The sequence below is a fragment of the Malania oleifera genome, chromosome 6, assembly GCF_029873635.1.
Source record: "Malania oleifera isolate guangnan ecotype guangnan chromosome 6, ASM2987363v1, whole genome shotgun sequence".
NCBI lineage: Eukaryota > Viridiplantae > Streptophyta > Magnoliopsida > Santalales > Ximeniaceae > Malania > Malania oleifera.
Genome location: NC_080422.1, coordinates 109,474,838 through 109,501,503, shown reverse-complemented (window position 1 = coordinate 109,501,503; position 26,666 = coordinate 109,474,838). Strand labels below are relative to the sequence as shown.

General features: G+C 40.3%; 1 protein-coding gene across 1 annotated transcript in view; it reads left to right on the top strand.

The window, feature by feature from the left end:
• Positions 1-12,047, top strand: part of LOC131158764 (uncharacterized) — a 51,424-nt gene extending 39,377 nt beyond the window's left edge. Inside the window, exons 16-22 of the mRNA XM_058113618.1 lie at positions 278-1,391; positions 2,070-2,201; positions 2,323-2,486; positions 3,713-3,923; positions 11,052-11,289; positions 11,406-11,556; positions 11,655-12,047. Of these exons, the coding sequence (XP_057969601.1) occupies positions 278-1,391; positions 2,070-2,201; positions 2,323-2,486; positions 3,713-3,923; positions 11,052-11,289; positions 11,406-11,556; positions 11,655-11,960 (2,316 nt within the window). The 3' untranslated portion in view covers positions 11,961-12,047. The remainder of the gene's footprint in view (positions 1-277; positions 1,392-2,069; positions 2,202-2,322; positions 2,487-3,712; positions 3,924-11,051; positions 11,290-11,405; positions 11,557-11,654) is intronic.
• Positions 12,048-26,666: the final 14,619 nt, after the last annotated feature.

The window sequence follows — 26,666 nt, the reverse complement described above, 5'->3', positions numbered from 1 at the left end:
TGGTCTAAAATATTCGAGATGAATGTATAGGCTTCCTCCAATTGTAAGAACGTGCCAGAGACCTAATGATTTGCTAGAGACGTATTCAAATCATTTACGTAACATCCCTTGACAAGTTTATTGTTTTGACTTCACCGCGTATTAAAGTATGCAACGTACCAAACTTCACTACGTCAAGGCAAGATTTTTCCGACGTAATTGTGGTGTTATTCAGACGTACGTGGAGGCTTCGCTGAATGTCCATAACCAGATATGTTTTGACAGGAGATGAACAAAGAGGCAACACTTTCTATTAGGCCAGACCCAACATATGGAGACGAAAACCATTACCCTTCTTCTCCTGCTCTCCCTCCCATTTAAACTGCGCCCTTCAAACGCACAAACATGGATCAAAGCCGGTTACTGGGACTCCAGCAGTAATTTTCCTGTCTCCGACCTCAATTCTGCTCTCTTCAGCCACCTTCTATGCAGTTTTGCTCATCTCAACTCTTCCAACTATCACCTCTCCATCCGCTCATCTGATGAACAGCAGTTCTCCACCTTTGCCAATGTCGTGAAGCGTAAAAATCCGTCTGTCACCCCTCTTTTGTCCATCAGGGCAGGAACTGTGGACACTGCAGTCTTTTCTTCAATGATTAGCCAACCCCTTCACAGAAAATCCTTCATTGAGTCTTCAATAAGAACGGCGAGACTTTACAGCTTTCATGGCCTAGACCTCAGAGGGGTGTTGCCGCCCACAGCTGCCAACATGACTAACTTAGGATTCCTCTTCTATGAGTGGCAAGACGCTGTGGATTCTGAGTCGAGGAAATCTGGCAAGACAAAACTAATCCTGACAATGGCTGTTCATTACTTGCCTACTGTCAACTCTTTTAGTTATCCGATCGAATCGATTCAGAAGAACTTGGATTGGATACATATTGTAGCATATGATTATTATTTGCCTTTAAGAGATAATTTCACAGGTGCCCATGCTGCTCTGTATGATCCGTCTAGTCAGGTTAACACCGATTTTGGTGTAAAGGAATGGATAAGTAGGGGATTATCACCAAACAAGCTGGTTTTGGGTTTGCCATTCCATGGCTATGCATGGAGACTTGCGAACCCCAAAGACAATGATCTTGGTGCACCTGCATCAGGTCCAGGTATTACACAAGATGGATCCGTTGCCTATGCATTAATCAAATGGTACGTTCGAACATATCAAGCTCGTCCAGTATACAACTCTACATATGTAGAAAATTTTTGCAAGATTGGATCAATTTGGCTTGGTTATGATGATGTGGAGGCCATAAGAGCTAAGGTTTCTTATGCAAAGCAGAAAGGTTTGCTTGGTTACAATGTGTTTCAAGTCCCCAATGACGACAATTGGGTGCTTTCTCGGGCTGCTGGTAGGTAATAATTCTATCTGTGATCAGTATTTCCTTTTTTAATTTTCTCCCTTTCATAATGTAAATAAGTGATCAGGCAGGCATATTTTACTTAATGGGTCTTTCTATTCATATGCTATAGTTAAGTGTGTAAAGCCTTCTCTGTCCATAATGCTGCCTTTTTCACTATCAGATTGGATTTTTAGGCTGTTGAGAGTAGTTTTGCGGAGATTGAAGGCAATTGAGGATGAAGACATTTTTGGTCTCAAGAAATTTATCATTATCGCACCTTTAGCTCATTGAAATTAACTTTTAAACTCTCAAAGCACCCTCATACTGTTGATTTCTTAACAAAACTGAAGCAACTAATTTTGGCAAAATCTGAGTTTGCCTCTTAACTTTATCAAACCCTCATAGTTATGACGACGCCTTTTTTTTTTTTTTTTTCTATTGGAATGATGATTCTTCTCTTCATGGAACTTAGCTGACTTTTCATGAAATATATTGCATTATATGCGAACGGTGGGAGGTTGTCACATAGAGTGACTAAAAACAGAAGAGATTGGAGTTTAATTACCACATCGATTGATACATTGGTAAACCAACTGGCGTATAATATGACTATTTTACTTGAGAAATTCTTGATATGAGTCTGTAGAACCTATATTTCTCGCTAATGATCATGAACTACGGTTACAGCTCAAGTTGATGGTAAACATCCTCAAAACAGGCACCGATTGTTGGTGATTATTGTGCTCTCAGTTGCTATGGGTATTCTGCTTCCTTGCCTCACGGTGTTTTACCTACGACGGAGACTGCTCAAATCCAAAGGTGCTTTTCTAAAAGTTCTGTATTTTGTCGTCTATTTCATGAAAAATGAGTAGAATTCCTAATTTATATGTAATGCAGACACTAGCATTTCTCCTTGTGCTCTTTCCCTCTGTCTTTACAGGAATGATGGCTACAGATGAGGTATGGTTGGGACCTTTGGAAAATCCTGATAGCAATGATGATCCTCATCTTCAAGCTTTTAGCTTTGCTATCATTGAAGCTGCAACAAATAACTTTTCAGTTGACAATAAGCTTGGGGAGGGTGGATATGGACCTGTTTACAAGGTAATATTTGGTTTTCAGACCATATTATTTGTTTGTCTTTTTTTTTTTTTTTTTTTGGGAGTGTGAATTTCAGATGTATTCTGGAATAAGTCAATTAATTGCAGTAACTCAGTTAAGGACATTGGAGAAATCTCTATGAAGTACCTGGGTATGTAGAAGCTATGGCAGTAACTAAGTAACATAAATTGGAGTAATCTCTATAAGATGATGAGAATTTATATGATCTTGATTCTATTAGTCTATGTACTTGATTCAAAATGATACACCTTTGAGTTTTTTGACAACTTCTGTCATTAAGGGACCTTAGCCGTGAACTTATTGATACTTGTAAATTTTCTGGCTCTTTTGTAAGCACCTATTAAATTTTAAGTAATGGATGCGGTCAACTGCATACAATTTTTACTATATGTATGAACCTTTGATTTTATTTTATTTGTGCTAGTTTGCTGTTACTAAATCTACATGTACCAAACTACATTGTATTTTGATGTTTTCTCTAAGGCTGTAAGGTAACTACATGTGTAAAATAATTTTTGTTCTTTGAGAAATTGGCTGAATTCCTCTTCACAAAGACCAATTTTTCATGTCTCCAACTATTACTTTGATTAATTATTTCACTAGAAGCTTCATTTTCAGTTTCTATATGCATCGTTTTCTGTAAGATAGTTTGGTGGTTTACTATTCCACAAATCCTGGATGTTGGGAATTAAAAACAAATTCCCGAAACCTGTGAGAAACAAAATAAAGAAAGAATACACGCCAAAGAAAAATCAATCACACGCATAAGATAGTATTTACGTGGTTTGGCAATTTTGCCTACATCCATGGAGACTTGGAGTTGCATGGATTTCACTATTATCCAGAAAAAAATACGGAGAGTGCGGCGGTACAATGCTCTCCCTCTCGCTCTCTCGCGAAGTGCGACCACTTAACCCTAATCACTAGAGTAGGGTAGAAATCTCTCATTAAAGAAAGGTCGGGTCATCACCCAGATTTAACGTAACTAGGCTCCACAAAAGCCCAACACTGGAGTAGATTAGAATTTTGAGCATGCAAACGTCAATAGGTTTACAACAAATTGATTGTTAGCAGAGTATAGATGCGATAATAATGAAAGTATTGGTACATCATCTACTAGGGAAAGGTGGGGGAGGGGGGGAATATCACTAAAGTCTATGAAGTATTTTGCAGCAAATACAAACAATGGGTTTCTCTTTCTTTTCCAGGGAAAATTACACGAGGGGTGTGAAATAGCGGTGAAGAGGCTGTCAAAAACTTCAGCACAAGGGCTGGAGGAGTTCAAAAATGAGGTTATGCTGACTGCGAAACTACAGCATGTCAATCTAGTTAGAGTTCTGGGCTTTTGCATTGAAAGGGAAGAAAAGATGCTGATCTATGAGTATATGCCAAACAAAAGCTTGGATTTCTACCTTTATGGTATGCAATCTCTAATGCTTTCAATTTTAGTTATCTGAGCAAATTATAACAATATGACCTTGGATTTCTAATGCATGAGATATGGAAATGGAGCCTTGGATTTTGAATCCTGGGTTCACACAAAACTCAATATTATTTCAAATTGTGTTTTGTCAAATCCTTCACAATTCCAAATGCAAGGCTTCAGCTCCATTCCTAAATGCAGCATGGGGTCATTCAACATTTTTGAGCTTCTGAGCTGTTTTACTGGTTGCTGGGTGGCAAGTTATATTTCTTGGGAGTGAGTTTTGAACAGCCCTGTTTTAAATGCTGGCACAGAAAGTGGTGCTTTCTTGAAATGACTCCTTAGACTAAAAGAATATAACAAGGATTGCTGGAAAGTTATTTCTTATTTTTTGCAGTATCTTTTGGTAACTAATCAAATCCTTCTCACCATAGTGCAAGAGGCTCTATTGTCATTACCAAAAAAATTGTAATTTCATGTTCTATGTCCTTCGGCAAAATGATGAATGATGACACTGCCCTTCACAACACACTGTAGCATGTTCTCAAAGAAGCACATAAATAAGCTGCTAACACTGCCACCTCCCCAAAAAAGAGAAAAATAGAATAAAAGCGCCTAAATAAGTTCCATAAAAGGTCTGTGTTGCTGCCAAAAATCGTCTTGCCACTTGATATGCTCCAAGGCCTGCAAGAGGTCTCTCCCAGACTTCATCACTCAATTCGGTAAGAGATTTTTGGGGAGAGAGGAGTGATTGAGGAAGAGAATGAGACATGCGCAGGCTGCATGGCAGGCATCGGCTAGCTGACCCACAACTGCTGCTCATTTCCTCAGGCTTTTTGTTATGGAGGATTAACACCTCTGCCATGTGCAAGTGTCATGGGCAGAACACTTAACTTTGTGTTAAGGGCCGTGCAGCAGTAGTTGTAAACACAAACTTAACTAATCAGATGAAAGTAAACCCTGGATTCACCTCATGAACAAGTTCACAAGCATCAAATACAAATTACATAAAAGTAGTAAGCAAGCATTAAAGTAAACCTGAGTCGAGTGTTCATACCATCATTCCTCTGTATGAAAACAGTTTTCAATTCTTCTAGAGTTATCATAACCCAAAGAGCATGACAAAGAAATTCATCAGTCCTATACTATATGTAGCGCAAGTAGTTTTCGGTTCATCATCTTCTGCTGTCCTCACCTAATTGTAGTCTAACGACAGTTAAGTTTAGTGAAATACTTGGCATGACTTAACTAATGTCAATTGAATGGGGTATTTGTTGTGCAGAGTCACTTTGTTGAGCACACAGTAATCCACACACATTATGCTCTCATTATCCCTCTGGATCACTACAAGTAACTCATCAAGTTGTTTCCGTAGTTCTCCAACTCTGAAGGCATCACTTGGTATGGCTCTTTTTTTTTTTTTAATAGAATTTTTGTCTAGGCAGTTGGTGTGGCTCTTTAGCAGGGAGCTTCACCTTCTATACTTTTGATAACTCTAGAATCACCATTTAATATGGTCCTCCAACAGGGGCTTCACCTTTGGTAACAATTTGATATTATGTTTTGAACCTCATAGAGGCAGGTTATGTGGTAGCTTATCGGACATCACAACGTGGTACTCTTTTAACACATCTTAGATAGCAGTAGGCACTAGTGTTAAACAAATTAGCTGCCAGCTGTGTTTTTCAGTTAGATTTACAGCTTTCATTGTAACTTAATTTCAGTTTGTTATTTTTTAGTTTGTTAGTTTTTCAGACTTGTATATATATTTCAGTTGCTGTAATTTTTTGTAAATCAGAAATAAGATTCAGAATTTTTTCCTCTCTCGCTCAGCTGTTTCTTCACATTCAGAGTCTCTTCTCCTCGTTCAGATATTTCTTCACATGGTATCAGAGCATTAGAGAAATTCTTCTCTCATGGCTTCCTCTGCAACTCCTTCGGATACTTCTTGTTCTCCTGTCAACTCTAATGTTGATCCGAGCTCAAACCCTTATTACTTCCAAAGCAGTGATGGTCCAAACCTGCATCTAGTAAATAAGGTTCTTACTCGAGACAATTTTCAGACATGGAGCATGTGTGTAACAATGGCACTGAGCGCCAAAAACAAGCGGGGATTCATTGATGGAACTCTGGAAGTTCCTCTCTCTTCTGATGTGAATTATGCCACCTGGAAACGAGGTAACGACACTGTGAAATCATGGATTCTTAATTCACTGTCTGACGATGTCTATTCCAGTGTGATGTTCATCAAATCAGCAAGGGATATATGGATTGAACTTGAAGATCGATTCTCCTTGACTAATGGACCAAGGATCTTTCAGCTACAGCAATCCATTTCTAATTTGACACAAGGTCAGATGAATATTATTGATTACTTCACACAATTAAAGTCTTTGTGGGAAGAACTGATGAGTTACAGGCCAATTCCTGAAACATCTCCTGCTTCTTTGAAAATCTTGGTTGATTATCAGAATCAAGATTATGTAATGAAATTCTTGATGGGCCTGAATGAGTCATATGGTCATATTAAAAGTCAAATTCTTCTAAGCAATCCCTTACCTCCTATAAACAAGGTGTTTGCATTGCTTGTGCAAGAAGAGAGGCAAAGGGAGATTAGTTCAGTGATTGTTACTGAACCAATTGCTATGCTAGGAAGAGCTACAGGAAATCAAAGGAATAAACAGAGTTATGGCAAGAAAGACAGACCTGTGTGTTCTCACTGTGGACTTCTAGGACACATGGCTGAAAAATGTTACAAATTACATGGGTATCCTCCAAGCTATAAGTCAAGGTACAAGCACAATGCTTCTTTAGCAAATCAAGTAATCTTGACAACCAACACTGAGCAATCCAGTGAAGTGCAGCAACTTCCATTCACTCAAGAACAACTTAGGCAGATCATGGCAATTATGCATCCTTCACCTGAAATACAGCCACAGCCTTCAGTTGCTCAAGTTACTGGACCTTTTACTCACAGTACAAGATCTTTTTCTGAAGATCATCTCTTCTCTACAATGACAGGTATTCCTTCTTGTTCATCTGTTGTTTGCACTCAAGGCAGAAAGAAAATTAGTCTCACATGGATTATTGACACCGGAGCCACTGATCATATGGTAAATTCTGTCCATTCTCTCACTACCATAACAACTTCCATCAACACATCTATGAAATTGCCTACTGGTGCTCTTGTTCCTGTTACACACATTGGAACAATTCGTTTAACATCTAATTTGCTACTCACCGATGTTCTTGTTGTTCCTTCTTTTGCTTATAATCTAATCTCAGCTAGTAAACTTCTTAAATCCATTTCTTGTTGTATCATTTTTCATGGAAAATATTGCTTCATACAGGACCTACAGAAATGGAGGATGATTGGATTGGGTGAAGAGAAGGCAGGTCTCTATCATCTCCTCAATAAACATTCAGCTATGTCGGTTTCCAATACAGCTTTCAATAATAATAGCTTACTCACTGAACCTGTTTCATTTCCTGCCAAAACTTTTGATTTTGATGTCTGGCATTATAGATTAGGACATCCATCCAAGCCTAGACTAGATTTGCTGCATAAATCTGTCCCTGAAATAAAAGAATCAAATTCTAGCCATTGTAATATCTGTCCTCTTGCTAAACAGCAGAGGTTGTCATTTTCCAACAGCAATAATAAGTGTTCAGTAGCTTTTCAACTTGTGCATTGTGATATTTGGGGACCTTTCTCTACTAAATCAATTGATGGTGCAAGGTATTTTCTGACCATTGTTGATGATCATACCCGATGCACTTGGTTATACTTAATGCAATCTAAGACACAAGCCAGTTTTTACTTGCAGTCTTTTGTTACTTTTGTTGAAAATCAGTTTCATACTACTGTACAATCCATACGTACTGATAATGGTGCAGAGTTTCACATGCCTAATTTTTTTATTTCCAAAGGCATTGTTCATCAAAAATCTTGTGTTTATACACCACAGCAAAATGGTGTTGTTGAACGAAAGCATCAACACATTCTTGCCGTTGCTAGATCTCTTCGATTTCAATCCAATTTACCTCTTCATTTCTGGGGTGAGTGTGTTTTGACTGCAGTTTACCTCATTAACAGATTACCTACTCCAATTCTCAATAACAAATCTCCTTTTGAGATGTTGTTTCATAAAATTCCTTGTTATTCTCATCTTAAAGTTTTCGGTTGTCTTTGTTTTGCATCTACTATTTCACATGGTAGGACCAAATTTGATCCTAGAGCAAAGTCTTGCATATTTGTTGGTTATCCTCATTCTGTGAAAGGCTATAAATTGTTTGATCCACACACTCAAAAAATATTCATATCTCGAGATGTTGTGTTTCATGAGCATATTTTTCCTTTTCAGAATTTTTCACATAATCATTCCTCTGATATTCCTCATCCCATTCTATCAACCTCTATGTCTTTTCCATATTCTTCTACTTCCATTGTCAGTCCAAATTCATTCACATCTGCTCCATCTTCTCACAATCCAAATATTACATCAGATCCAATTGAAGCTTCTATTGATTCTCCAACTGATTTCAATGTTTCTATTCCTTCTGTTCCTTTGAGAAAATCTTCCAGACAAATTCGATCTCCTTCCTATCTCCAGGATTATCATTGTTCTCTGCCTCTGAAAAATCATTCCTGCTCTGCCACTGTTGTTGGTCCAGGTTGTCCTCATGACATTCATCCTTACATATCCACTTCCAATCTTTCTCTTGCTCATCAAGCTTTTGTGTCCTCGGTTACCAATCTCATTGAACCTCAATCTTATAAAGAGGCAGTTCTTCATCCTGAATGGAGGAAAGCAATGGCTGCTGAAATCAAGGCTCTAGAAGACAATCACACTTGGACCTTGACTGAGTTGCCTCCTGGGAAAGTTGCTTGATAATAAATGGGTTTACAAAATTAAGTTCAATTCTGATGGCACTGTTGAAAGGCCCAAAGCTCGACTTGTTGCCAAAGGTTTCACGCAGCAAGCAGGCTTGGACTACACAGAGACTTTCAGTCCTGTTGCTAAGTTGGTTAGTGTTCGCTGCATCCTATCCATTGCTGCTATCAAAGGCTGGCATCTTCATCAGTTAGATGTCAATAATGCTTTTCTTCATGGAGATCTTCATGAAGAAGTTTATATGCGTGTGCCTCCTGGATTTGATAGCAAGGGGGAGAATATTGTATGCAAGCTAAACAAGTCTCTTTATGGGCTTAAGCAAGCATCACGACAATGGTACTCCAAATTATCCACTTCTTTGACAGAATTTGGTTACAAACAGTCACTTGCAGATTATTCTCTTTTCACCAAGGGTAATGGTGAGTCATACACTGCTCTCTTAGTATATGTAGATGATGTGATTTTGGCAGGAAATGATTTACAGGAGTTTAAGGATTTGACACACTTTCTACATGACAAATTTAAAATTAAAGATCTAGGAGAATTGAAGTACTTCTTGGGAATAGAATTAGCAAGGTCTAAAAGAGGCATTTCCATCTGTCAAAGGAAATATGCCTTGGACATTCTTAAAGATTCAGGTTATATAGGCTCTAAGGCAGTCAAATTCCCTATGAAGCAAAACCTGAAATTAACTACAGAAGAAGGGAATTTACTTGAAGATCCCACTGCCTACAGAAGATTAATTGGGAGGATGTTGTATCTAACCATTACAAGGCCAGATTTATCCTATGCGGTTCAAGTTCTAAGTCAGTTCATAGACAAGCCAAGGGTACCTCACTTAACTGCAGCATATCGGGTGCTGAGATATATTAAAGCTACTCCAGGTCAGGGTCTATTTTTTTCAGCTTCTTCAGACTTGCAGTTGAAGGCCTTTTGTGATTCAGATTGGGCAGGTTGCATTGAAACGAGAAGATCCGTCACAGGTTACTGTGTTTTCTTGGGAAATTCTTTAGTTTCATGGAAGTCTAAGAAACAGAAGACAGTTTCTAGATCATCTGCAGAATCGGAATATAGATCCATGGCTACTACCGTCTGCGAAGTAACTTGGCTGATTTCATTACTCAAAGATTTAAAGATTGAACATACAAAACCAGCTTTGATTTTTTGTGACAATCAAGCAGCATTACATATCGCTGCTAATCCGGTATTCCATGAGAGAACAAAACATATAGAAATAGACTGCCATATAGTTCGGGAAAAATTACAAGCTGGTGTTATCAAGACTTTGCAAGTTACTTCACAAAATCAGCTAGCAGACATCTTCACGAAACCTCTTGGACTTCATTCTTTTGCTTCATTACTTTCCAAGATGGGTGTAATTGATGTTCATACTCAATCCCATCCATCTTGAGGGGGAGTGTTAAACAAATTAGCTGCCAGCTGTGTTTTTCAGTTAGATTTACAGCTTTCATTGTAACTTAATTTCAGTTTGTTATTTTTTAGTTTGTTAGTTTTTCAGACTCGTATATATATTTCAGTTGCTGTAATTTTTTGTAAATCAGAAATAAGATTCAGAATTTTTTCCTCTCTCGCTCAGCTGTTTCTTCACATTCAGAGTCTCTTCTCCTCGTTCAGATATTTCTTCACAACTAGCTCTTGTCCTATGTCTTCATCCAGCACCAATGAAGCAAGATAAGTTTATTCACCCCTTCTCAAACCCTTCTTTGTCTTTTTTTTTGCCACATCTTGTACCATGCAATGGTGGGTGACCATTAGGTGGAGGGAACAGGCAAATGCTGCGCCCTCTGCCCCCCGACACAACCTCTTACAAGAATTCCATTCCAGGTATAACTTGCAAATCATCCATTGAAATGGCGGTAAAATTCACATTTCCAGCCCACTCACCAAGCTTCAACAGAATTTGTTTGGCAACCCTGACTATCTGAGTGTAGGTGTTGTGTTGTGGAGTTTACTACATTCACGTGTCGTAAGTCCTTATCTAGTTTCAAGTTGTGCCTCTATGCTTCACCCTATGAGACAAAAATTGTGAGTAGCCCCAGTTTTTACCATAGCATGGGTGCCTCTCGAACGCATTGAGAAACTGCATCACACCTGTCCTCTAGGTTCCTCCTCATCCTCGTCTTGTCCTTGTCCCTTTCTCTTTGGTAGATGTTAGTTAACTACTTAAGAAAGCAATTGTTAGTTCATCAATATAATTAATTCATGCAGATCCCATCAGAGGTAAATTGCTAGATTGGAAAAAGCGTGTTCAAATCATTGAGGGGATTATTCATGGGCTTTTATATCTCCAAGAGTACTCAAGGTTGCCAATAATTCACAGAGATTTGAAAGCTAGCAACATTTTACTGGACAGTGAGATGAAGCCCAAGATATCAGATTTTGGTTTGGCTAGAATTTTCCAGAAGGATGAGCACGAAGCAAACACGGGTCGAATTGTTGGAACATAGTAAGTTACTGCCTCCTAATGCTGTTTTTCCTCTAACATGTTTTAATTGTTGGGGCTATTTTGTTTTCTGATTTTTATTTTGTCCTTTTAAAAATTTTTGGATTAACACAATGCAGCGGGTATGTTCCTCCTGAGTATGTGAAAAGAGGTATATACTCCACAAAATATGACATTTATAGCTTCGGAGTTCTACTTCTGCTAATCATAAGTGGCAAGAGGAATACGTGCTTCTACGGCCGGTACAAGAACTTAATCCTCCTAGAATACGTAAGCTAATTTGACATGCTGGATTTCCCATGACCGATCGCTGTAGTCTAAATTTTGGCATGTGAACTAAGACTGCATAAAAACGAATTATATTTCAGGCATACGAGCTGTGGAAAGATGGCAATGGCATGGCGGTCATGGATCCGGCATTGGATGATTCAACCTCATCATGTAAACTCCTAAAATGCTTGCAAGTAGCTTTGTTGTGTGTTCAGGAGAAAGGGGAGGACAGACCATCCATGTTGGAAGTATATTCAATGCTCAAAAATGAAATTGCAGCCATCAATACTCCTAGAAGGCCCGCTTTTTCAACAAAGACAGGTGAAGATGGGGGAGACACAAATTCCTCCCAGAAAAAAATATGTTCAAATGATGGCTCCATCACTCAACTTGAACCTCGGTGACCCTTATTTGTATAAGAATTTTACTCGTAAAGATTTACTAAGCTTGTTTTACCTTATTGGTTTTGCTTAATGAATGAATTTAGCGCATAACTATGTAGTATAACTTAGTATGTATGAATGGAAAGGAATCAAGAGGAATGAATCAAATCAATTTTCATTCAATTTCTGTCATGCCCTGAACCCGACAATGGGCCCTAGGGGTGATTTAGTAACCTAACCTGTCCATGTATCATATTAAACACGAATGATACTATAATGAATAAGGGTCCGACCCCGTGGGATTCCCATACACACTAATCACATTTACCAACAGAGTTTACACAACGGAAAATAGTCAAACTATATAAACATGTCATACCATACTAGAGTCTATACAAACCCAACATCTAGGTCTTATAATACAAAACAAAGCCCCGATGTCTACAAAACCGAGCACTACAACCCAACCATAATCCAGTACTTACGCTAGTACTAAATGCAACTATACCGACATTGTAATGACCCAGCCCTTGATACGGATCAGTACCGTTAACACAAATACAGAATACTTGTACCTGCTAAACATACATAGACAACTCGCCCTAAACAGGGACATACGGGTATAAATCATACATAACTAAAATGAAAATGTTGCGGAAAAACATAAACATTCATTGGGATTTCTACTAGACTTATTTCAGAGCATACTATTGTTAGGAACCTGTGAGCATCCAAATCAAAGTGACACCAAGAATTTTACGTGGTTCGGTCAATAACGACTTACGTCCACGGAGCACACACCAACTATTCAATAACTCACCGGAAATGTTACAATTCTCTCTCTCTCTCTCTCTCCCTCCCTCCCTCCTTCCTCTTAGCCCTCTTTGCACTCTCTATGCTCTCTCTGCACTGTGCTATGCTGTGCTGTCTCTACACTATGCTGTATCACTTTCCACAGCCCTCTTTATATAGGCTTGGAATTTACATCATGATTAAATACAAATCAATTACAAATTAATCACAAATTGGAAGTTTATAATCAAGAGATAAATAGAGAATAAATTCACGCGTTTTCTGACTTAGCAAAGCGTCATCTCTTGGCTGTCTTCTGGTTCCATCTCTAACAATCTCCCACTTGGAGACAGAGACACCTCCTCAACCAGAGTATCATGAATAAATGATGTGCTCAAAATATACGTCTTCAAGCATGAAGACCAACTGAAGTTGAGCATAACTTCAGCTTCTCTGTAGTCACCACCTTCCTGTCTACTCGATTTCTGCGGTATAATCTGATGGCTGTCATCTTCACAACTGGTGTAAAAATGCCAGTGTAGTCAATCTTGTCCTTCTGCTCAAAGTCTTTGACTACCAACCGAGGCTTGTACCTTCTGGAGCCGTCATGCTCCTCTTCGATTCTGTACACTCACTTGTTATGAAGGCCTTTGGGCAACTTCCACGTTCTATTGGAGGTGAGGGACTTCATCTCATCCTTCATCGCAAGCTCCCACTTGCTCATATCTGCCACCTGACATGCTTCATTATAGCATTCGGGCTCTCCTCCATCTGCAGGAAGTAAGTAATCAATATACCTTCCGTCTGGTATATGAGACCGAGTAGATCTCCTAAGCTCCGAAGCTGGAGTAGGAGATGGTGGTGCGACGATCTACTCCACTAGTTCCTCCACCTGAGGATTCTCGGTATTCTGCTGATGTGTCCCAACACATTCATGGATGTTTATCTGGAAACTAACCATCTTCTGTTTCCTGACTATACAATTCTCACACATGTCAACCTGCACTGACTGTAGACCACTCAATTTTTCCTTTGAGTGCATCACCCTGAGTCCCTTCTCGCTCATGTGACCAAGTCGTTGGTGTCAGATGTTGCTGTCGTCATTTCCTATAGCAACTAAAATAGACATGGAGGCATTAGAGGTTAGAAAAAGTGTTCCGCTTTTCTTACCTCACACAATCGTTAGTACATCCTTTGAAACTTTTCATTCATTGCCAATGAATTTCGTCGTGTATCCCTCATCTGCCAGCTGACCTACTGAGATTAAATTCTTTCTCAGGTCTAGAATATACCTGACATCCTTCAACTTCCATACTGACCCGTTTTATATTGATCTTCACAACTCCCTTGCCAGTTATGTCGTAAGGTTGATCGTTGCTAAGGTACATCTTACCAAAATTACCTGGTGTGTACTCCTCTAGGCAATCTCTAAAGCATGTGGCATGAAATGAGGCTCCGGAGTCTAAGACCCAAGACTCCTGCTTGCTCTCCAAAGAGCATATCAACATCTCATCATTCTCGGAAGCAATATTTGCTTCTGTCTTTACCCTTATCTCGAATTCTTTCTTCTGACTCCTACACTGGTTCCTGAAATGACCAGTTTTTCCACAATTCCAGCACTTAATGACTTTATTGCTCTAAGAACCCGTGTCCTGAGTACCTCTGGGATTTTTGGATTGAGACCGCCTAGGCCTAGACCTACCGTGGTTGTTTGATCATCCATGCCTGTTTCCTCTGCCTCGACTCTCCATGTTCAAGGCTGAACTCGAATTGGAGCTATGGTTTGGCTGCATTCTTATTTCCTCCTTTAAAATCATGCTGACGACCTCATCGTATACAAGCTTCGATTTTCCTGCGGAGCTATTGATGGCAGTGACGACACCATTCCAATTTTCAGGCAACTGACTGAGAATCAGTAGAGCTCGAATCTCATTATCAAACGTTATCCCGACTGAGGCAAGTTGATCAGACAACTTATTGAAGTTATTTAGATGCCTGCTGAAATTATCAACTACAGACATGTTCATCATAAATAGTCTTTTCATAAGATGTACCTTGTTTGCGGCTGAAGGCTGCTCGTACATATTAGAGAGCACATCCATCAGAGACTTGGTGGATGTTATATGCTTGATATTTAACGCCACAGATTTCAACAATGTCATTTTGATGGCTCCAAGGGCTTTTCAATCAAGCAACTCCCACTCGTCCTCGTTCATGGATGTTGGCTTACCCTTCAATGGTAAGTGCAATTCCTTCCCAAACAAATAGTCTTCTATCTGCATCTTCTAGAAACCGAAATTGTTCCTGTTGAACATTTCAATTTTTGAGCTCTTTTCATTCGACATATCGATTCACTAATCTAGAGATGGAATTAGCTCAAATGGATAGCACGGATGGATCCGGAACAATCAAAAACCCTGGTCAAACTGCTGACGTGGCACTGACGTGGCAACTGCTTACGCGGCGCTGACGTGGCAGTGGGTTCCACCTACTGTGTGGCAGCGGGCCCACCGACTGACACGGTGCTGACATGGCAATGGGGCCCACTTAATGACGTGTCAGTGGCCTTCTAACGTGGCGCTCGCTGACATGGTGTCTCCGGCTGACATGGCTCTCGCTGGCGTGGCGTTGACGTGGTGAGGCTGGCGTGACTGGGTATGCACAGGCGGGTCAGATCCGGGTCGTGAAGCTGGATCTCGAGTCAACCCGGGTCTGGGTGACTAGCTGGTTCGGGTCGGGTATTAAACTAGGTCGAGTCGAGGGGTTCGAGCGAGGAAGACGCATGTGGCGTGTTGCCGGCCCTTGGAGAGGCGTCTTGCTCCGGCAAGACGCGTGCAGGCGCGTGCGGGCTTGTCTGAACTCCGTTTGAGCTCCGGCGAATACCCTTCTCTTCGTCTTGGCGAGCGGAATGCGATGGTGGCCTCAAAACACAGTTTCGATCTCCTGGACAGAGCTCTGAATTTCGGGATCACTTCCGATCTAGCTTTTCTGCTCCAACCGGGCTCTGATACAACTTGTTAGGACCGGAGGAGCCCATGGGTGGGCTTGATACACATGGGTGAACACCAATTTAACCCAAAAGCTCAAGCTAATTGGGTCTTGGGTCCATCCATGTATATAAGCACCCATTATCCACTTTAATTTTTCAATGTGGGATAAGCTCACAAGTGGAATTCTCAACAATCTCCCCCTCACTTTGAGTTCCTGCTCCCCCTTGAACGGAAACCGTCTCCCTTCTAGGACAATTCTCCAACAGTTGCTCAAGTGGGCCTTACCACTGGCGTCTTACGTGCCTCAGATTGCATTCCACGTGCCTCCAAACCAATCCTACCTCCCACATCTTGACCCTATTCAGATCCATTCGCAGCCTAGATGATCCTTATTGGCCTCAGTCACACACTTGGTCCTCCAACTATTAGCACGTCAGGAAAATTAGCTACCCATCTCGACTTTTATGATGTCGCTCACCCAGTGTTATGAACCGTTGGCTCTAATACCACTTGTTAGGAACCTGTGAGCATCCAGATCAAAATGACACCAAGAATTTTACGTGGTTCAGTTAATAACGACCTACGTCCACGGAGCACACACCAACTATTCAATAACTCGCCGGAAATGTTACAGTTTTCTCTCTCTCTCTCTCTCTCTCTCTCCCTCCTTCCTCTCAGCTCTCTATGCACTCTCTGTGCTCTCTCTACACTGTGATGTGCTATGCTGTCTCTACACTATGCTGTATCACTTTCCACAGCCCTCTTTATATAGGCTTGGAATTTACATCATGATTAAATACAAATCAATTACAAATTAATCACAAATTGGAAGTTTATAATCAAGAGATAAATAGAGAATAAATTCACGCATTTTCTAACTCAGCAACGCGTCATCTCCTGGCTGTCTTCTGGCTCCATCTCTAACAAATATTATATCCTCAAATACATATATCTAGACTTACAATATAATCTGTTATTACAATCCTCCAAAAAGGGAACTCCAACTAAATTTAGTACATAATTAGAACACTTACGAAGACTAAACCCAAAAACAACCTCTTAAGTCCCTCTAGCTACTAGGACCGACGTCCTGATGGACTTGAAAACAAAGGTTAGATACGGGGTTAGACACTTCTCAATAAGGAGGAAGAATATTACAATAGTGTGTGACTACATATGCTTATTTCGATTACATCCGATACATATAACAAACATTTTCAATACTGTGGTGCAACAGGTATAACAATGTAAATGCTATATAGCTCTTTTAGTAAAAGCCTTTAAATCATGTGTATGAATATTAGAACAACGACCAGCTTGGTATGACATAATTATGCCTATTTATCTTGTGGCACGGGTTGTGCACTGCTGACTCTAACATGCCCTGTTTGTGCAGACATTGCCGAGCATCTATTCTATAGTTCGACTACCTCCCCTAGTCTATTATTTCACCAATGATTACAAATTCCTGCAAGTCGACTATCTTATGTACCCACACTGATTCACATGTGTGATTGCACTATACTTACCAGCTACGGAACCGAGCATCTAGGAGTATTTTTCAACCCCCGCACTGAAGTATATTTCAACTCCATTCACTAAGTATATTTCAACTCCTTTGGTAGCAAGCTTTGTTTCCATTTATCATATATACAATTTATAATGAAAACATAATAACTTGTGCAATTCCAGTATTTTCACAACTCATTCAATCACTTCGGGTATAAACCGGCACACACTCTCTCGGTTGACCCTTTTTAGGTATAAAGCACGGTGTATAACTGGCACATGTTTTCCACATTTTCAGTATAGCAAGATTGAACTTCAGTTCCCATAACTTATACAAATATTATAAAGATTCGCACATTTCCATTTCAACCATATGTCACACGCGTTTAATCAGAAGTCTGTTATATGATATAAAATTCAATAAATATCATTTAAATGAAAAAAATAAAGGATTCAAGCATCTCCTACTACAGTATTAACGTAATAAAGTGGTTTTGTAAAGTTTGGAGATCATACGTCAAAATCCTCGTTTTTACCAAAAACTGTAAAATCATAAAATCGACATTTCTACCCGTTGGAATTTAGCAAATAAGCAGTTAAATCATACATATAAGCATAAACTTACTTTTTAGTGGTTTAGTTTTACAAAAATACTGTTGTAAACAAATTCCCCTTACCTTAAACTCGGAGTGAAACTACGTACGAAATGGTCCAAACTTACAATCCGGGATCCTCGAAACCTAAAAACTACAGAACATAACTTCTCTGAAATCTAAACTACTATAAAGCTGCTCAATCAAAAATGAAATCAGATCCTTACCTCAATTTTTAGGAAATCCCAAAAATCTTCAAAACAACGATCTGATTTGCTAAAGTTGTAGAGCTTCATCCTCTGATCCATGCAGAAACCTATGTTTTTAGAAACGAACATCAAACAACGAAGAATCTTAGAGAGAGAGAGAGAGAGAGCTTTTGGGGGAAAACTTAGCCCTTAAGCAACCAAAATGGATATTTATAGGGCTTTTGACCGAGTCAAACTCGTTGACGAGGCGGCGTCTTTGTCGACGAGTCCGCTACACAGCTCGTCAACGAAGCAATACCTTCCTCGCCGAGCCCTTTTCGGTTATTTATTGGCTCGCTCGGTATTCCCTCGTTGACGAGACTCTAAATTTCGTCGACGAGGAACTAAAGGTACTTCGTCAACGAACCCTGCTATATAACTCCTCTTTTATTCTGTTTCTTACGTATTTTTCCTTATTTAAGGGTTCACGTCTTTACAATCTCCCCTCCTTATAAGAATTTCGTCCTCGAAATTTACTAATTGTTGCTAAGAATAATCTTTTCTTATAATTCCACTTTACAAAAGAGTCGACAGTCACCTACAAAACGACTTCGGCCCAAATTCATTACATACCCTCTCATATGGCGGAGGAATACCGTGATTACAAAAAGATACTTCGGAAGATTGCATACACATACAAAACTCTCCCGAAGATCATGCCATTTAGTCTAAACCATCTATACTACTATACATACTTACGTACTACCAAATAACTGCGAGGTAATTCTGACGTATTTCAGACTCTAATTCCCCTGAAACTTCCTCCATTGCATTGTTACGCCATAATATCTTCACGAGAGGTATTTCCTTAGTCCGTAACTGCTGAACCTTCCGCTCCAATACCTGTAATGGTACCTCCTCATACAATAAAGCATCACTAACCTCAAGAGGTTCGTAACTCAATACATGTGATGGATCTAGCTCGTACTTCCTCAGTACAGACACGTGAAACACATCATGAACTCTAGATAGTGCTGGGGGTAAAGCCACTCGATAAGCAACCGAACCTATCCTTTCCAGGATCTCGAAAGGCCCAATATACCGAGGACTTAGCTTCCCCTTCTTCTCAAATCTCATCACCCCTTTCATCGGAGTGATCCTTAGGAACACCATATCTCCTACCTCAAATTCCAACTCTCGTCGACGAGTATCAGCATAACTCTTCTATCGACTTTGAGCTGTTTTGATTCTTTCCCTGATCAATAACACCTTTGCAGAGGTCTACTGAACTAGTTTTGGACCCAATATTTGCTGCTCACCTACCTGATCCCAGAACAGTAGAGATTGACACTGACGACCATACAATGCTTCATAAGGTGTCATCTCTATGCTAGCCTGGTAACTGTTGTTATATGCAAACTCAACAAGCGATAGATATCGTATCCAACTATGACCGAAATCTAGTACACAAGCCCGCAACATATCCTCTAACGTCTGAATAGTCCTTTCCAACTGTCCATCCGTCTGCGGGTGAAAAAACATATTGAACGTCAGTCGTGTTCCCAAGGCATCCTGTAGACTCTTCCAGAAACGAGATGTAAATCGCGGATCTCGATTTGAGACAATAGAAATAGGGACACCATGAAGTCGTACCACCTCTTGCACATAAAGTTCTACTAGCCTATTCAGAGAGTAGATGACTCTGATTGAAATGAAATGTGCAGTCTTCGTCAGCCGATCCACTATAACTCATATAGCATTCTGCCCATGCACCGCCATAGGTAATCCCGTCACGAAATCCATAGAGATATGTTCCCACTTCCACTCAGGTATGTCAAGTGGCTGAAGTAGTCCTGCTGGCCTCTAATGTTCTGCTTTGATCCGCTGACATGTCAAGCACTGCTCTACAAATCGGGTGATCTCTCTTTTCACGTTGGACTACCAGAAAGATTCCCTCAAATCTCAGTACATTTTCATACTACCAAGATGTACAGTATAGAGTGAACGGTGTGCCTCCTCCAGAATGACCCGTTTAATCACGACATCATTCGGTACACAAACCCTACTATGAAATCTCAATATCCCATCACCAGAGATACTGAAATCCGGCTTCAACCCCTTCTGAACTCCTTCTCTAACCTCAACCAACTCTGGATCCTCCTACAGTGCTACACAGTTCCTCTCCTGCAAAGTTGGTTGTACCACCAAGCTAGCAAGAACTGCCTGATGATTTCCTTCCACCACCTCCAAACTCAACCTTTCAAGGTCCATACAAATTTGATGCTAAACTTCCACCGCTAAGACTGACACATCAACAGACTTCCGACTCAGAGCATCAACTATCACATTAGCCTTTCTAGGGTGATAGCTAATAATACAGTTGTAGTCTTTAATCAACTCAAGCCACCTGCGCTATCTCATGTTGAGCTTCTTCTGGGTGAAAAAGTATTTAAGACTTTTATGGTCGATAAAAATCTCACACATTTCACCGTACAAGTAGTGTCTCCAAATTTTTAGTGCAAACACTACCGCTGCTAATTCCATATCATGCGTTGGGTAGTTCCTCTCGTATTCTTTGAGTTGATGAGAAGCGTAAGCAACTACTTTGTCCTGCTGCATTAGAACACAACCAAAACCCTTTTTCGAGGCGTCACTGTAGATAACAAATCCATCATCCCCAAAAGGAATGGTCAAGATGGGAGCAATAACCAGTCGCCGTTTAAGCTCCTAGAAACTCAACTCGCACTCATCAGTCCAATCGTATCTCACGTTCTTTCACGTGAGTTTCGTCAAAGGACCTGCTAAACTGGAGAACCCTTCTACAAATCAACGGTAGTAACCTGCAAGACCTAGAAAACTTCTGACCTCCTGAACATTCTTCAGTCTCACCCAGTCCACTACTGCCTCAATCTTACTCGAGTCCACTGATACACCTTTTTTAGACACTATGTGCCCTAGAAATGCAATCTGTTCTAGCTAGAACTCGCACTTCTTTAGCTTAGCATACAACCTCTTATCCCTAAGCATATGCAATACCATACTCAAATGAACTTCATGCTCTACAACACTCCTAGAGTACACTAGGATTTCATTAATAAATACCACAATGAATCGGTCTAAATATTCGTGAAAGACCTTGTTCATCAAATCCATAAATGCTGTAGGTGCATTAGTCAAACCAAAAGGCATAACCATAAATTTGAAATGGCCATATTGGGTTTGAAATGCAGTCTTCGGGACGTCCTCCGCTTTCACCTTCAGCTGGTGATACCCAGATCGTAAATCGATCTTAGAGAAGATCTGCGTGCCCTGAAGCTGATTAAACATATCATCGATCCTGGGTAGCGGTAGGGGTGTACAAAATTTATCGAAAAACTGAGAACCGGACCGAAACCGAACCGTTTGAAGCTTCGGTTTCGGTTTCGGTTTCACTCAAAAATTGAACCGTAAAAATCAAAAATCGATTATAATTTTAAAATAATTATCTATGGGAACTTTGATTACAAGTACATGAAAAAAAAATTATACCTATATTAATTTTTTAATTTAAATTATTGACTAATACTTTCCGAAGGAGTGGGGAAGGATTTTATAAAGGAGAATGAGAACCAAAACTTCCCATTTTGGCCATGTGGGATGAGTGCTTGGGAAGAACCGAACCACCAGCTTGCTACAGTGCTACTACCACAGCAGGCGCCAGGCATCATCTTCTCCATCTCCTGCCTCCTGGTAACCTGCACACTGCACAGTGCCGACAGCCGAGTGCCGACGGCCATGCCCTCCAAGTCTCCGACACTTGCGCCCACACCAGCGACGCTCGCTCACACCCACCGCCCACGCCAGTCTCCAATGCCCACATCTCCACGATGCTCACGCCCACCGCACACTGCACAGTGCCGACTACCATGCTCTCCGAGTCTTAGACGCTCACGCCCACCGCCCACGCCAGTCGCCAACGCCCACCCCACATCTCCACACCGACACAGTCACACACAGCAACGCCCAGTCGCCCACGCTCATGCTCACACAGACACACACAGCAACGCCCACACTCACGCTCACACAGGCACACTGGACACAGCAACTCCCACATCTCCACACAGCAACGCCCACGCTCACACACAGGCACACAGCAATGCCCACGCTCATGCCCGTCGCCCAAACCAGTCGCTCACGGTCACACCCATATTATCTTGGTGCTCTGGCCGTCCCACATCGATTGGAAATGGGAAGAAAAAATTTTCCTCACCCTATTTATTGAAGTTGGATTTACTTATTCACTTCCGTGCTGGGCTTTTCACTCAAAGTCGTGGCCCAGTTGGCCGTGGCCTGACTTGGCTTTATTTAATTACGTTTTAATTTTGTTTGTTTAAAATTTGATAAAACCAAATTAACCGAACCGAACTGTAAAATAAACAGTTTGGTTTGGTTTTAAACCGACGGTATACGGTTCGGTTGCGGTTCAGTAGTTTTAAAAACCGATAGGTTCGGTTCGGTTGACGGTTTTGGTAATAACCGAACCAAACCGAACTGTGTACACCCCTAGGTAGCGGATATTTATTCTTAATCGTCACCTTATTCAGTTCTCGATAGTCGATGCACATTCTCATCGACCCATCCTTCTTCTTCACAAATAAAATCAGTGCTCCCCAAGGAGAAACACTGGGTCGAATGTACCCCTTGTTTAGAAGCTCCTGAAGCCACTCTTTCAACTCTCTTAGCTCAACTGGAGCCATACGATATGGAGCTTTCGATATTGACGTCGTACCTAAAGCTAACTCTATAGCAGATTCCACTTCACGATCTGGAGGGAATCCTGGCAAGTCCTTTGGAAACATGTCAGGAAACTCGTGCACTACCGCAATCATCTCCAAATCCCATTCTTCTGTTGGCGTGTCTTTCACAAACGCTAGATACCCCCGACATCCCTTTAGGAGTAACTTCCTAGTCTGCAGAGTTGAAAGAATCTGTGGTGCGGAACGCATACACGACCTTAGGAATCCAAATTCTTGCTCCCATGGCGGTCTGAATAACACTTCCCACCTGTGGCAGTAAATACTGGCATAACTGGACGACAACCAATCCATCCCAAAGATGATATCAAAGCCAAGCATGTCATACACCACAAGGTCGACTAGTAGTATCCTCCCCTGAATTTCAACATCAAAGTTATGGACTACACAGCTACGCCTGACTGCAGACCTAGACAGCGTAGCCGCTACCAGTTCATAATCTAACAATTGTACCTCTAATCCACACAATTTAACAAATCCTCGGGAAATAAAAGAATGTGTTGCCCCAGAATCAAATAATATAACAACTTTATGAGAAAGCACGTAAATGATACCTGTGACTACATCACCAATGTTCTCTTCATCGACTGGAGTCAGAGCATACACCCTATCCTGGGGCATACCCCCTTGCTAACCACCATGCTATGCTTGAGTATTTCCCCTATATAGCTGTTGCGAGGTTTTGCTGTTTCCCCGCACACGACAGTCTCTCGACTGATGCCCTTGCCTATCACACTGCATACAAGCCCCCATAGTCAACCAACACTGCCCAGCGTGTAGTAAGCAGGAAAAATAAAATTTTAAAAAATAATAATAATAAAATAATAAAATAAATAAAGTAATTAAATTAACAAGTAAAATGAATAGTATGATAAGGAAATATATATATATATATATTTAACCATATATATATATATATATATATATAAGTAAGTTATTATGATATACATTTAATATATATAAGTTAAAGGTATATATATATAAAGTGTACAAGTTTCTCCAAGAAGTTTTGCTTTAATTAGCAAGTTAATATGATATTATTGTATATATATATATATATATAATTGTGCAAGCTTCTCTAGGAAGCTTGCTTTGATTTTGGTGTGTTCTCTCTCTCTCTCTCCTACGACTCTCTCTCTCTCTTTGATTCCGGGCCAGTTTTACGCCAGATCAACAAACCGAAGCCACCACGACGCTCTAGGCGAAGTTTTCTACAAATCTGCCGGAGCGGATCGTTGGAGAAAGCAATTTGGAAATCATCCCTAAGTTGAGGTAAGGCTTTTTAAGCCAAATTTGAAGTTGTGACAGTTGAGAAAAGTGTTATACGCGTTGAAATATTGAAGTTTAATACTGGGAGTTTTCGTTTCCAAGGGTGTTGATTGGGAACGTTGGAAATCATCTCTAAGTTGAGGTAAGGCTTTTTAAGCCAAATTTGACTTTGTGACTGTTATAGAAAATGTTGTACATACGAAAATACTGAAGTTTAATATTGAAAATTTTCAATTTTAGGGTATTGGTCAGGAAATCTTACGAGGGTTAGACTAGATTGTTTTAGGGGCTTTCTCAGTAGTCAGGTAAGGGGATAAACTAAACTAGTTTTGTTTTGAGAAAATAATTGTATATATATATTTAGCATCTGATTTATGGAAAATAAATATATTTATATATATATGTGTTATATTTGCAAAATACTGTTAAAATGATCGTATAATTGAATATGTGAAAATTTGTTTGTGTGGCATGAGTAAAAATATTGTGAAATACTATTTTCTAGGTATGTGGATGATATAAATTTTTATGATGGAAAACCGGCGTACGGGTCGAGATTTTTATATGATTTTCCAGTGTACGGACCGTGCTATGTAACTGTGATTTTTCGGTGTACGGGCCATGCTATATGAATGTGATTTGCCAGCGTACGGGCTGTGCTATGATTTGTCGGCGTACAGGCCGAGTTATGATAAAATGTGTAATTCCGGCGTACGGACCGATGATTTTCATGAAATACGTATATGTGAAAAATGATATAATTGATTTGATAATTATTGATATGAGATATCCATGTATCACAGTTTTAGTATATGTATATGATATCAGAACCTAGTTGGCTTGGTTTAGGCTAGCACTTGCACGGTACCGTTGCTATGTGTCCATGGTTCTCGTGATCATGATATCTGTGTTAACGCCGCTGTACAGAGTGGTGTGAAATTGGATGGTCAATGTGGTTATTTTCAAAAAGTGTGTTGTTATCGCCCCTGGTGTACAGACCAGTCTGGGTAGACTCATCAGACCTACAGACTACTATTTGACTTGACAATGGTCGGCCAACCATTGTCAAGTCCTGCCTTCGGGCCACACAACCCAGTCATGTGGGGGTAATACATGACAACAACCAACTAACCTACCATGATTGTTTTATGTTATTATTATTATGATACGAGATGAGATATGTTATGAAAATACAGTATGTTCTGCCATGTTTTGATTTATATATAAGTTTTCCCAGATTTAATAAATAATACTGAATATGTTATGTATGGTATATGTAGAACATAGATTACTCATGTTGCCACACACTGGTATTAGTTTATTTCCCTTACTGAGAGGTGTCTCATCCCTAAATCTTATTAACTTTTCAGGAGCCCCGGATAAGAGAGCGGGAAAAGCCCCACTGATATAGTACGATCTATCTGCCCTTTTTGAAGGGTAAGTTTTGTAGGGACAGTTGGATTTTGTGGGAAATGTCCCTAGGTTTTATTTTTGGAATGTATATATGAAAATACAGTGATTATAGTAACTCTGGTATATTGTGGTATATGGTATTGAGATGTACATGTTTGTATATTTTCTGCTGCTAGGGCTTCTGCTTTATGTTTTGATATATCCCTGGTGCCCACGGGCCCAGGTGGATTGTGACCTGCTGAGCTGGAATATGGGATATGTGATATTGATATTATATATATATATATATATATATATATATATATATATATATATATAAATATAAATATGTGGAAAAATGAGCAGGTCGTGACAGCTTGGTATCAGAGCCTAGGTTTCTAAATTCTATAGACTCTAAAATGTAGCAGAAACAATACCAGAGTTTAGGAAATGATTTGAGGTTTTGTTCTACAATCTAGAGGTAGGACTTTCGTGGTAGTTTCTGTGTTTTTCTTGGGGTGATGATTTCAGGAAAACCATAGTAAGCTATTGTCGGGTTGTGTTCCTAGAATGTAGGACTGGGGATTAGAAATGAGTTAGAAATGTTGAGATAGTGGTGAGGATAGGTGGGTAAATTATGAGGATAGGATTACTGAATTGCAACTGCAATTTTCTAGGATGGATCTAGAAGGAAATAGTCCCCATGCGAGTGGCAGTGATGGAGCAGGATCATCAGGTGCAGCTGGGATCGACTCTGACGCGGTATTACGTAGCGTGACTCAGAAGGTTATGGCTGAGATCGCTAGGAGTTTGAGGGAGCAGAGTGGTCCATCTGCAGGCTAGGGGTGCACCATAAAGAAGTTCACGAAGATGAATCCTTCAGCGTTCTCAGGCAGAGTTGATCCTGTAGCCGTTAAGAACTGGATGCAGGAGACCGAGAAAATATTGACTGTACTGCAGTGTACTGAAGAGCAGAGGGTCCTCTTTGCCACCTATAGACTGACAGAAGAGGCCGAGAGGTGGTGGACTGCGGTGAGACTATTGGAGCAGTAGAGGGTGACTCCGATAGCCATGACATGGGATCGTTTTAAAGAGTTATTCTTCAATAGATATTTTCCAGCTACTGCCAAGGAGGCTAAGGTAAAGGAGTTCCCGAGTTTGAAGCAGGGACAGCTATCCGTCCAACAATACGCAACACGTT